Source organism: Callospermophilus lateralis, chromosome 2 (assembly GCF_048772815.1).
Source record: "Callospermophilus lateralis isolate mCalLat2 chromosome 2, mCalLat2.hap1, whole genome shotgun sequence".
Classification (NCBI taxonomy): domain Eukaryota; kingdom Metazoa; phylum Chordata; class Mammalia; order Rodentia; family Sciuridae; genus Callospermophilus; species Callospermophilus lateralis.
This window is the reverse complement of record NC_135306.1, coordinates 123,822,656-123,834,066: the sequence shown is the minus strand read 5'-3', so window position 1 is coordinate 123,834,066 and position 11,411 is coordinate 123,822,656. Positions and strand designations below refer to the sequence as shown.

Here is an 11,411-nt window from a genome sequence, read left to right as displayed (position 1 = left end):
TCTCAGCCCATACTGTGCCCAAGATGATAAGAATTATTCTTGAAAAAAACAACAAAAAAATTAAATAAGTGACAAATCATATTTATTAAATAACAAGCAAATAGTTTATATAGATACAATCACTTGTCTGTTGCCCATGAACACTTCCCTTTCTCTTGTGAAAGATCAGTCCATGTGCCAAAGTGCAAGCTAAGCAGCAGCCTTTTGAATGCCCTGTAAGGTGAAGATGACACTTGAGTTCTGTCCTAGAACTTGCAGGAGAAAACAAACCACTTCAATTCACAAATGCAGACGAAGAATTGTTAGCTCCATTCAAAATGCCCATATTGTGCCTTCTCCTTCTCTCTCCTAACAATTAAGCCAGCTGTTACTCTTCAAGATGTGTGTCACTTTCTTTGCATTTGGATCAAACTCCAACTGTGAAGATCCATTGAAGAAATAGAAAAACCCTGCAAATACAGACAAGAGAAACAGTAATATTTTTTTTTTCAAAAAAAAGAAATCGGGCAACAGAGAAAACTCAGAAAAATAGATAACTGAAAATATTAAGTCTTTATAGAGTTTTACTCTGTGCCAGAAAAAATACTAAGCATCTTATGAGATTGTTTTTCATTTATTTATACAACAGCCCTGTAAGGTAAACACATCTAACTCCATCTTACAGTTGAGCAAGTAGAGGTTTGGACAGATTCAGATGCTTGTCTAGGCTTACTCCACAAAGAAGGAAGGTGTCTGTATCATAGCCAAGTTCTAAATTTTTAGGTTGTTCTGCTTCTAATCAGAAAAAACAAACAAACAAAAACCCTCTCTGCTTGCTTGAAAACTATGAACTCTTTCGTGCTTGCTTGCTTGCTTTCCTTCCTTACTCCTTCCCTTCTCTCTCTCTCTCTCTCTCTCTCTCTCTCTCTCTCTCTCTATTTCTTTCTTTCTTCCTAACATTTCTCCTCCTCCCTTTTCTCCACTGTGCAGCCTGAGGGACATTTCTGGCCTCAAAGAATCACAGTAAATCTTTCAAAACAAAGGCCACACTTCAGTGTTCTGAAAACATGGTACCCAGGTTATCTTTCAGTAAAGATCATCAACCTCCATTCACTTATCCATGAGTGAGAAAAAAAATGCTTTTAAAATTATTATTATTAAAACCTTGAGTACATGGGAAGAAAAGTATTTGCAATGTGGCCAATCACAAATTTAGGCAAGACAGAGAAATCTCCCTGGGAATTAGTAATAAAAACTGGATGAGTGAGGGAGAAGGTCAGCCAGGCAGTATTAAACCTGACCACATCTTCTCATGGGATATTTGCACTAACACATGGTAATGTGATAAAGTAACACCTGAGAAATTTGGTTTTTATATAAAGCATGTATAAAATAGAGGTTTGTGTTAATTATCTTTATGATGCAAAACAACTCATGTGAGGTAGTAATACAGTTGGTACAGAGGTAGGTGAATTGAAATTAGGGGGAAGGAGGAGGGAACTGACTTTTAAAAAATCCTGTTATTAAAATTTATTCAATTCTCCTCTTCCCACTGATGCCATGGAATGTTTAAAGGGCCCTACAGTCAACAGAGTAAGAATCCTCTTACCAAATGCTTCAAAAACAGCGTCAACCTTCGAGTCCACCCCTGGAAAGTCTTCAGCCACCTGCCTGGGAAAGCCTGGCTCCATTGATTGGCTCTTCTCATCAAACCTGTACCAAGTAAAAGAAGAGCAGCTCAGGATTGCATATAGGCTGTGTTACCCAAATTCATAAATCATATGGAATTATAGTAAATTTCCCAATTACTGTAAATAAACATCAAGATATTTATCGCTATAGAAATATATGACCTTAACAGCACTACCAACTTAGTTATTAAGGCCAAAGCTCCATCAGGAGCAGGTGCAACACTCTATTATAGAAGATGGGGCTTATAATTTTTGTAATGGACTGTAATTGTCTGTTTACAGGCATGAAGTTGTAAACAGATAAATGTACACACTGATACACACAGAGTGAATTTAATCATTTATCTGAAATACAACCTCAAGTTCCCGACCATAATCTCGGTCTGTATATACCTGCCCTCCCTCCTCACCCCACACAAGAGGAGTTCTGTGGCTGCCTCCTAAGAAAAGGGTTTGAGACAAGAAGCAGAGCATAAAAATATGTTTTAGGCCCATGAGCTGGGCATTGTGTGGTCTGCCCTGATATCTCAGAGTCTGGGCAGCTGGCCTAGCCACTAGCCTGTCTTCAGATCCTGAGTTGTATTCCTAAAACAGGACTAATGTTTCTTTGTTGCTCATCAAACAGGCAGAGATAATAAATGGGTCAATTTAAAGGAGTTCTTGAAAGCATATATAATGTTAGTAAGATAAGACAAACACACGCCATGAGACAAAGATCAGCTGGGCTTGAAGTCTTGAAGTTCAGGAGGGAAGGCTTCATGGGGGCAATGGGATTTGAACCAGGACTCAAAGAATGGGAAGGATCAAGTAGGAAGAGAAAAAATGAGGGACTCCAGGCAAGTGGGGAGCAGCGTGGAAGTAGAAGTGCTAGCCAAGTTGATGGAACACCACTCAGGAGAGCTGAAGCAATGTCTGCTGTGAGGCAGTGCCCTGGGTCTGGGGAGGTGCTGGCCCACAGTGTCAGGAGCCCCCACCCTCTAGTGAGAGGGAAGCAGATCCAAGGGTAGAGTGGAGGGGTGATCCCCCTAACTGGGATCTAGGCAAAGTCTTTCCTATTGCATCTTACCTCCAGTATTCACCCTCTACAAAGAAGTAAGTTTTCTTCTTTTCTTTATCAGAAATGGCTGCATCAATTTTCCTTACTGTTGGGGGGAAACCCAGTGTGTAGATGCTTCGTGGGTAACCAGCTTCTACTGCTTGTCCTCTGATGGCCCAGAACTGGTTTCCTATTTGTTAAAAATTCAGAGTCATATTGACTTTATAACAGTTAAAATCCTTTTAGTTTTAGAAATACATTTGAGCACCTTAAAGATGAAGCCTAAATTTCAGATTTAGTCTCCAGCTCCATAGTGGACATTTAACAAAAATATGCATATTAAAGGAATGAACAAAAATCAAATGAATGAATTTTTACAAACCTGGGTAGTTTATCTTCCTGTGTTCATTTTTTAACCCCCGGATATAATAGAATAAGATTGATCTTAGCTATTTCCTCATAACCTTTAGCAACTTTAGCAGCCAAAATATGACACAGTGGAGAAAATTAAAGTCCTATTAAGTTTGATTGTCAGAGAGTTTATTTCAGGTTTATTTCAGTGTTTATATAATAATTACCTTTAAAAATGAAAACAGTATCCTTGCTAGTAACTTCACATGCAGCATCCACACTTGAAGGAAGGGATGGCCAAAACGAAGAGATCAGATGAAACTCAGGTTCCAAGGTCCTGAGAGATTTGCGCCAAAAATGCCTGAAATTCATGTTAAGAGAAGTGTAAATTGGAAAATAGTCTTTCGTCTTTAGCACAATTTCCTCCCTGTCCCACTTTCCCCACTGTCTCCCATTCCTTCATCTTCTAGAGTAGATTCCAGATGGAAATCAGGTATATCATCATTGGAAAAGTAGCTTTACTTTTTCTTCAGAACACTGCAAAGTGTCTCCTGTCACACATTTCCAGAGTAATGTCTTCTGTGAAAGGAAAGTTATCCTATCATGAAAACTAAGCGACCCAGTGTAAGCTTTAACTACCTGTAGGGCATGCAAAATGGTGTATACAACATGTTACTGTCCACACTTTTCTAAAAGATTGTGTGTGTGTGTGTGTGTGTGTGTGTGTGTGTGTGTGTGTTGCTTAAATATATTCTTGTATATGCCTAGAATAAGTCTGGGGGGAAACACAAGAAGTATTGACTGTAGAGTCATCTGGGGAAGCAAAAATGTAACTTTCATTTGGGCAGTTTGAATGTGTAGCATGTGTGTATATATCAAACTGTAAGCAAATTAAATGTAATGCTTATCCTAGCGTCATTTTGAAAGGAAGCACAGATAAAATTCTGAATCTAAAGATCTACTTGTATCCTTTGAAAAGTAAATATGACTTAGAATGTCCAGGAAAAACAATTCAAGATCAAGAACCAAATCATCCTGAGTTTCCATATGTGAACTTTACAATTTAGGAAAATGTGGAAAGGAGAGCACCAGATCTGAATGATTTGAAACTCAGGGGAAATGTTTTTATCTTAAATGTCTAATGTTTAAATATCTCTATCAAGTTTCCATTTGTTTTCTTTCCTAAGCATTTTACATCAAAAGGATAGAGAGGAAAATATAATTTTCTGGCCTGACCTGTCTTTAAAGAATAGGATTTCTCCCCTGAGGGTGCTGACTGCGTCAAAGGACAAAGCAGGATCACACTTGGCTGGTGGTGAGCCTAGCCCAGACTCTGGTGAGCTAGACTTTGTGGGCACCAGGGGATTCCGAGGGGGGTCAGCGGCGGGTCCTGAAGGAAAGAGTAGAGAAGGCAAACATGAGGGGAAAGGTATTGTGGATTTAGATGCTTTGCAAACATCCTCAAGGTGCTGTGAGCTAAATCTCCAATACTCACATGGCATCGTTGGTTGCAAAGCTATGATACCTGTTTTGACCAGCATCACTTACCATAGAGGGACTGAATGCCATCCACATCATCTTGAGAAAGGCGGAAGCGGGCCAGGTCTGTGAAGGATTTGTAGACTGGATACATCAAGGCTTCAGGGTTGGCCGAATGAAAGAGACCCAGGGAGTGGCCAAGTTCATGAGCAGCAACCAGGAATAAATTAGTCCCTACTTCAGAAACATAAAAATAGTTACTTATTCCCTAAATACATGTACATTATATAGGTAGCTGTGCAATTTATTTATTTCTCAGAACCACACAGGCACACAGGGCTCTTTTCATTTTCCTGCCTTGTTCATTGATTAATTGTACAATTAACTGATTACACATTTAATGGAAAGCCAAGTATATTTCAAGACTCATACTTGAAATTAATCAAGAGGAAGTACCCAGGCACAATTTCCTCCCTGTTCCTCCCCAGCCTCAAGAGCCATTTTACTCCTATGCAGATATGAAGGGACTTGTTTAGCATATCCACAAATATTTCTCTTGTTTGCCAAAGAAAAGAGAAACACTGTTTCAGTGTATTAACATTTTCCAGTCACAGTCTCAGTTAAACAGATCACACTGTATTCTGTTCTGGACTCTTTAAACAATTATACTCCTGTGGCTTTCTTTTGGAATATTGCCTGCATAATTTTTAGCCTCATCATCATTACACACATACTGAGTCCAAAAAGATGAATTATGATAGATGTCATAGGATTTGCAAAATTGGTTTAAAGTATAACATGACCAATCATGTCTAGTATTTGTCACAAAAAAAGATTTTGGATATACAAACGTGGGCTGCATTCAGATTTTTTCTTCATATTATATATTTAAAAACCCGCAATTGGAAATTGGAAAGCTTTTGGTAATTATGATTGACATAACACGTAAGTGTACTTTACTTTTTTAAGTAGTGCTTGGGCAATTTGCAACCCTGGGAAAGTTCTCATTTAAGACTGTAGGAATCTCACTTTGTATGAAGATGTAAATTGAATCAAACCAAACTCACATATGTATTTTCTATAGATATTCTGTTTGTATTTTCATTATAAATGCAAATTAAATCTCAAAAGTAGAATTATTTGTTTCAATCATTTTTTGGAAAACTTTGGAAGACATTCCCCAAACTATACTGTTATAAACTGAGAAAATTTCTTCTACCTAAACAGTTTGAATATTGTATTGGGGTTGGTCCTTTCTTTCACAAGTCCCCCAATAGTCTTCTTAACCTAGAAGTAGTAAAATGTTGACTGAGCCATAAAGAACAAAAAGAACCTCAGTTTCTGGAATTTAGTTTTGATTTCTGTCTAAAAAGCACAGTTGGTTGGAGAAATTGCATAAACAATATCCAGGGCACCTTTTAGTGTAGATGCAATGCACTATACCATCTCTTGTATATCTGCTGTTAATAATAGTCCTCCTTAGAGCACAGACAATCCACAGTCATTTTTAAAAAATAATAATGATATTTCCTATATTGAGCTTACTAGGAGAGGGAATAAACTTTTGGGGGGATGGGTACTAGGGATTGAACTTAGGGGCACTCAACCACTGAGCCACATCTCAGCCCTATTTTATATTTTATTTAGAAATAGGGTCTTCACTGAGTTGCTTAGTGCCTTACTGTTGCTGAGGCTGGCTTTGAACTTGCAATCCTTCTGCCTTGGTCCCCCGAGCTACTGGGATTACAGGCATGTGCCACCACACCTGTCAGGGAATAAACTTTTAAACATACAAAAATTTGTTCAATAATAATAAAACAAAACTATATTCTGGGGGCTGGGGCTGTAGTTCAGTGGAAAAGTGCTAAGCTAGCATTTGTGAGGCACTGGGTTTGATCCTTAGCACCACATAAAAATAAACAAAGGCATGCTGTCCATCTAATATATATATATATTTTTCCCCTGACAAGGCAGAGTAGCACATGCCTGTAATCTCAGCAGTTTGGCAGGCTGAGGCAGGAGGATTGTAAGTTCAAAGCCAGCCTCAGCAACTTAGCGAGGGCCTCAGTAATTTAGTAAGATCCTCTCTCAAAATAAAAAATGAAAATGTGGCTCAGTGGTTAAGTACCAATGGGTTCAATCCTTGAGACAAAAAAATTATATTATATAATATATATATACTCTGTTGATCCCTAACCCAATGGGAAATACAGAACAGACATTTTCTTGATAATTCTAAATATAAAGAGAAACTAACACTCTATCACATGTAACACTAACCTGCTGTATCCTTTGTCCATTGCTCATCATCATCGAAGTGAGCATCTCCATTAATCCCTGGCCCAGGTGCATAGGCATGAGCCAAAACTTGTCCAGGTCCATCAAAAGGGATAAAGTCTCCATGTTCTAAAAGGAAAAAAAAAAATTCCTTTTAAAAAGATAGGCAATTATGATCTCTCCTGAGCCATCAATGAAATAGCATCTGATAAATACTTGCATTTCATTTGATTTTTTTTTATTTTCATGATTTTTTACCTCTAACTGCAAATGAGATCATTATGTCAGCCTCTCCTTCATGCATCCTGGAGAATGTGAGTGGAGTCACCTCCTCCCAGACTTTCAGAGCTTTCTCAATGGCAGAATCAACAGCATCTCTTGGCAAATCCGGTGTGTAATTCACGATTCTGGATGAGAAAATGTGAAGAAAGTAACGTAATGTTTTCTCCTGGGATACAGCCAATCAAATTTCAATAACATGTGAGGACCTCTTTGGACCCATTACCTGTAAGTAAGGTGGTTCTTCCTCCACTTCGGCATGCCAGGAAATGTACTGAAGTGACCAACGTCAGGGACTCCACATCTGGGCTTGTTGATCACTTCCAATGTGTTAGAGTCCAGCTTTCCTGTCACTTCCAGTCCAAGGAACTTCTGCATTTCTCGGATTTTTTTAACAACAGGACTACTGTCCTTTCTTCTAACAAATTGTTTCCCATCATTTGCAAGGTTGTAATATTTTTCTAGGTATTGCTATTGGAATAAGCATAGTTTTTTTAAAAAAGATTTTTAGAACTAGCTATTCATAGTAAAATTTTAGAGTTCTCCACTTTTCTTAATCTATTTGAAATATTTCTCTAGTTTGCTGAAATAATAAATGTCAAAGTGCATTTAATTCTTCAGTTAGAGACTTCTCCTCATCCTTACTTCCCATTTGTAACCAAACATCTCTGCAGCTTAGTTTGTTACCAAAACATGCAGGTGAAATAGAAAATTGAGATAAATTTCCAGTGCCCTTAAATGAGAATTTTTTAAAAATATAACAAATAAACCTCTTTGAGCATAAATATTTTCAGGTTTCAAGGAAATTTATTCAATTTTCCACTTTATGCTTTTCATAAAGATCTGCCTTAAGAAAAATGTTGGACAAATTCCCTTGTGCAAGCATATCAGCACTATAAATATTTAGGTAAAATTACATTGGATTAAAGTACCCAAAGAAGTTCCAAGCAAAACATGGTTCATAAACTCTTCCCTTGCTATTCATGTTCCTCAAGCTGCTACTCCTGTGCTGCTGTGTGATCTCGAAAAATACCCAATATTTCTAGGCTTTCTTTCTTCCAACATAAAAAAGAGTATCCCAAATGATGTGATATTGAGACCTCTTCATTCTAGTTCTTTATAAATCTCCATCCTTGAACTATTCTTATGCAGTAAGTCAAACCCTTCTGTAGGCAGCAGAGGTGGTTTCCCAGCTTGGCCCTGCCAATGCATGTGAGGGCTATTTCCATTAGTTACCTGAAGAAGCTCCATGCTGGTGTCTGCGCCTCTTGAAGCTCCATTCAGTGGATAGGCTGAGCAAACTGCCACACACAGCAGCAGAACTGGGAGACTCCTCATTTCCAGTGGCTTTCCTTGGATCCGAGATACCTTTTTGCCCTGCTCTCTGTCTACCTCCTGCTAAGTCCACCCTCTGCAGCTCAATATTTATAGAGTGATAGTGTTTGTTTAGATCACTCGCAGCTTGACTCATCATTACTTTCATCCAAATGGCAGCGGGACCATATCCAAAAATTCCGAATTCAAAGTAGGATGATATAACCTACTTTACTAATTTTTCTCAACCTTCCCAATTTTGCAAGGCAAAATGGTGATTAATCTCCAGGAAATGCTTCCTGTCGTGGCAGAAGAGAAAACTAGGACATTTTTTTTTTTTAAGATGGAAAAATTGACTAGAATTCACTGGCAAATTATGTTTGTGTTTGAGAGCGGTAGACTGACTTGTTAAAAAGTCAGAATTGTGCAGAATTTTTAAAAGCAGTTTTATTTTTAAAACATACTAAAATTAAATATAGTAAGATATAAGCAAATTAAAAGATGCATATACATAGCTGTAATCTATACTATATGCTATTATATTTTAAAATATAGGACATAATGTCTAGAAGAAAATTCATTCTTTTTTTGTGTGTGTCTTGAATTTGAAATACCTGCAATTGATTTCTGGTTGCATTTGCCAATCCCTAAAAATAGGAAAAGTTCATGGGAAAAAAAGAACAAAGATGGTCTATTAAAAAGAAGGAGGGAAATGCTTTTTGGGTCGGTTTTAATTATTTACCCAATTTATTAGTGAGTGGTGGAACCATAATAGCTATTCCCCCAAAACTTGTAGAATTGAAATGAATGACATTGCTCACCAAACTGGAATTCTATCTTTGTCTTCTACCTTATTATTCTATTTCAATTTCATTTCCTCATCCTTAAATTCAAATTAGTAGATGATTTGAAGTTGGAAAAAAAAAAGACATCCTAAATTTTCTCTTCATAATTCTTCTTTTCTCTTCTCTTCTTCTCCCCTCCCCTCCTCTCTCCTTTTCTTTCCCTTCCTTTGTCAACTACAGTGTTGATCACATTATTGGTATATAATAAATGCTTATAAGGAAGATGTTGAGCATTCTCTGGAAAAGTTTTTCTTAAACATTTTAGAGTCCTCATCACCTGCTCTCACCCACTTCCCCGACTCTTCCCTGATCACTGCCTGTTAATTTGTTTCCTAAAATGTAGAACATTCTGGGAATGAGAACTAGGTAAAGTGCTGAATTAAAATTTTGTGCACCTAAGAGGTAATTAATAAGTGAAAGTTTTGCTTCCTCCATTTGCATTTTGTTTTATTTTTATATGCTTCTTAATAATTGTTGGAGAGATTTCACCCACCAAGTATAAAAGATACCATTGGATTTCCCATTGGTGGTAAGAGTTCTAAAACTGGAAGTGTCCAAACAGATGCCAGATGCTCACGTGGCAGGAAGCCATATACAAATTTAAGCATCCATTTTTGGGTTAGATTCTACATAAAAACAACTCAAAACTAGTGTTCTAAACATACAACTCAAACAAAAACAAACCCTAGTGTTCTATGGTTTTCCATTCCTTTGGGAAAAAATCTGTATCTTGTCTGCATTGAAGTAAGGAGGAAATATTTGACAACACTGATGGGTGTTCAAGGTGGATGGGAGTGGTGGCAGAACCTATATCAAATATGAATTCCAGGAAGGAACAATGGAGCCAACCGGGGAAGGTAGTAAGAAATCAAAAGCAGAAGGGTTACAGCAACTGCAATGCAAATTCCTTCTAGATGAAGGCTTCTCCTTGCATTTTGTTGATTAAACTTGAAATGTCAATTCTTTAATGAAAAAGAATAATCAAATCAAAGAACAACTGAGTAGAACAAGGAAAAGGAAAGAAGGGAGGGTAGGTGAATTTATAATTCAAATGTTGAAGGAAACTGTGAATATGAGAAATGGACATTTTCCACAAAAGAATAAAATGGCTATTCCATAAAACATCATTTATTGCATGGTTAAATATATATGAGGGACAGATAATGGATGGTTTTATAAATCTGACTTCCGTAATCTTGGATTCAAATTTAAACTGATCTAAACTTGCATTCTGTTTGTCCAAGGAACATTTGATCTGATAAATCTTCACATTTGTCTTCCTGTTTACCATGCTTCTTCATGACTAATTAGACATGATGAAGCATGATCCTTGCCACAGCCAGCTGATATAATCATTCAGCTATATATTAATTTATCAAGTGTCTGAATCTGAAAGTCTTTGGAATATCCAGACCAAGAGTGTAGACTTAAAGAAAATCTTATAAGAGAAATTTAGAAAAAGTTACAGATCAAGGTAAAGTTAATTTTAAATTAGTTTTTTCCATAAGTGGGAAAGAGAAAAGGAATGAGGAAACAAGGAAATGAAGGAAAGAAGGTTATAATCTAGAAGAGATAGTACCTATACAATTAGCTCTATAAGAGATAAATCAAGAATTAGAGAAATATAAATTAAACCTACACTGAGATTTCATCTCACTCTAGTCAAAATGGCAATTATCAAGAATACAAGTACCAATAAATGTTGGCAAGGATGTGAGGGAAAAGGTACACTAATACATTGCTGGTGGGACTGAAAATTGATGCAACCACTCTGAAAAACAGTATGGAGACTCCTCTTTGACATGGAAACTAAAAAGAACAATAAAAAATTTAAAGAAAGAAAGAGATTGTACTGGAGTGAAGCAGAAAGTGTTTGCTTCAAGAGAAGACCATAGGTAAAGCAGCAAATGAGAATCCAGAATGTTTAAACATGGAGGAAAATTCAGGAATAGAATAAACAGCTATGCAGAGGCAAAAAAGAGTATGGAGCTAGAGATGTAGTCCAGCTGTCGTGTGCTTACCTTGCATACACAGGGCCCTGGGTTTGATTTCTAGCAACATACATGTACACGTGGAAAATGGCAGAGTTACTTGTATTGAAGAGAAGGATCATAATGAAATATGAAAAAATAAAATTGTGGGATGATAGTTTGGACCCTG

General features: G+C 37.1%; 1 protein-coding gene across 2 annotated transcripts; it reads right to left on the bottom strand.

The window, feature by feature from the left end:
- Positions 1-348: 348 nt before the first annotated feature.
- LOC143391207 (stromelysin-1-like) lies at positions 349-8,430 on the bottom strand. Of its 2 annotated transcripts, none has more exons than XM_076843831.2 (10): positions 8,329-8,430; positions 7,319-7,563; positions 7,072-7,220; positions 6,817-6,942; positions 4,605-4,770; positions 4,294-4,452; positions 3,285-3,418; positions 2,737-2,896; positions 1,589-1,692; positions 349-449 (listed from the first exon to the last, which is right to left on the bottom strand). In XM_076843831.2, the coding sequence occupies exons 1-10, from the start codon at positions 8,428-8,430 to the stop codon at positions 349-351; spliced, it is 1,446 nt and encodes a 481-aa protein (XP_076699946.1). The 2 variants fall into 2 exon arrangements, with proteins under 2 accessions (XP_076699946.1, XP_076699948.1); XM_076843833.2 differs by having other exon boundaries at positions 4,294-4,447; positions 4,606-4,770.
- Positions 8,431-11,411: the final 2,981 nt, after the last annotated feature.

Excerpts from the sequence above, each read along its gene's own strand:
- LOC143391207 (XM_076843831.2), bottom strand. The coding sequence starts at position 8,430 with ATGAGGAGTCTCCCAGTTCTGCTGCTGTGTGTGGCAGTTTGCTCAGCC. Across the intron at positions 4,771-6,816 it reads ATGGACAAAGGATACAGCAG|GGACTAATTTATTCCTGGTT; the intron begins GTTAGTGTTACA and ends TTTCTGAAGTAG. Across the intron at positions 1,693-2,736 it reads GTAGAGGGTGAATACTGGAG|GTTTGATGAGAAGAGCCAAT; the intron begins GTAAGATGCAAT and ends TACTTGGTACAG.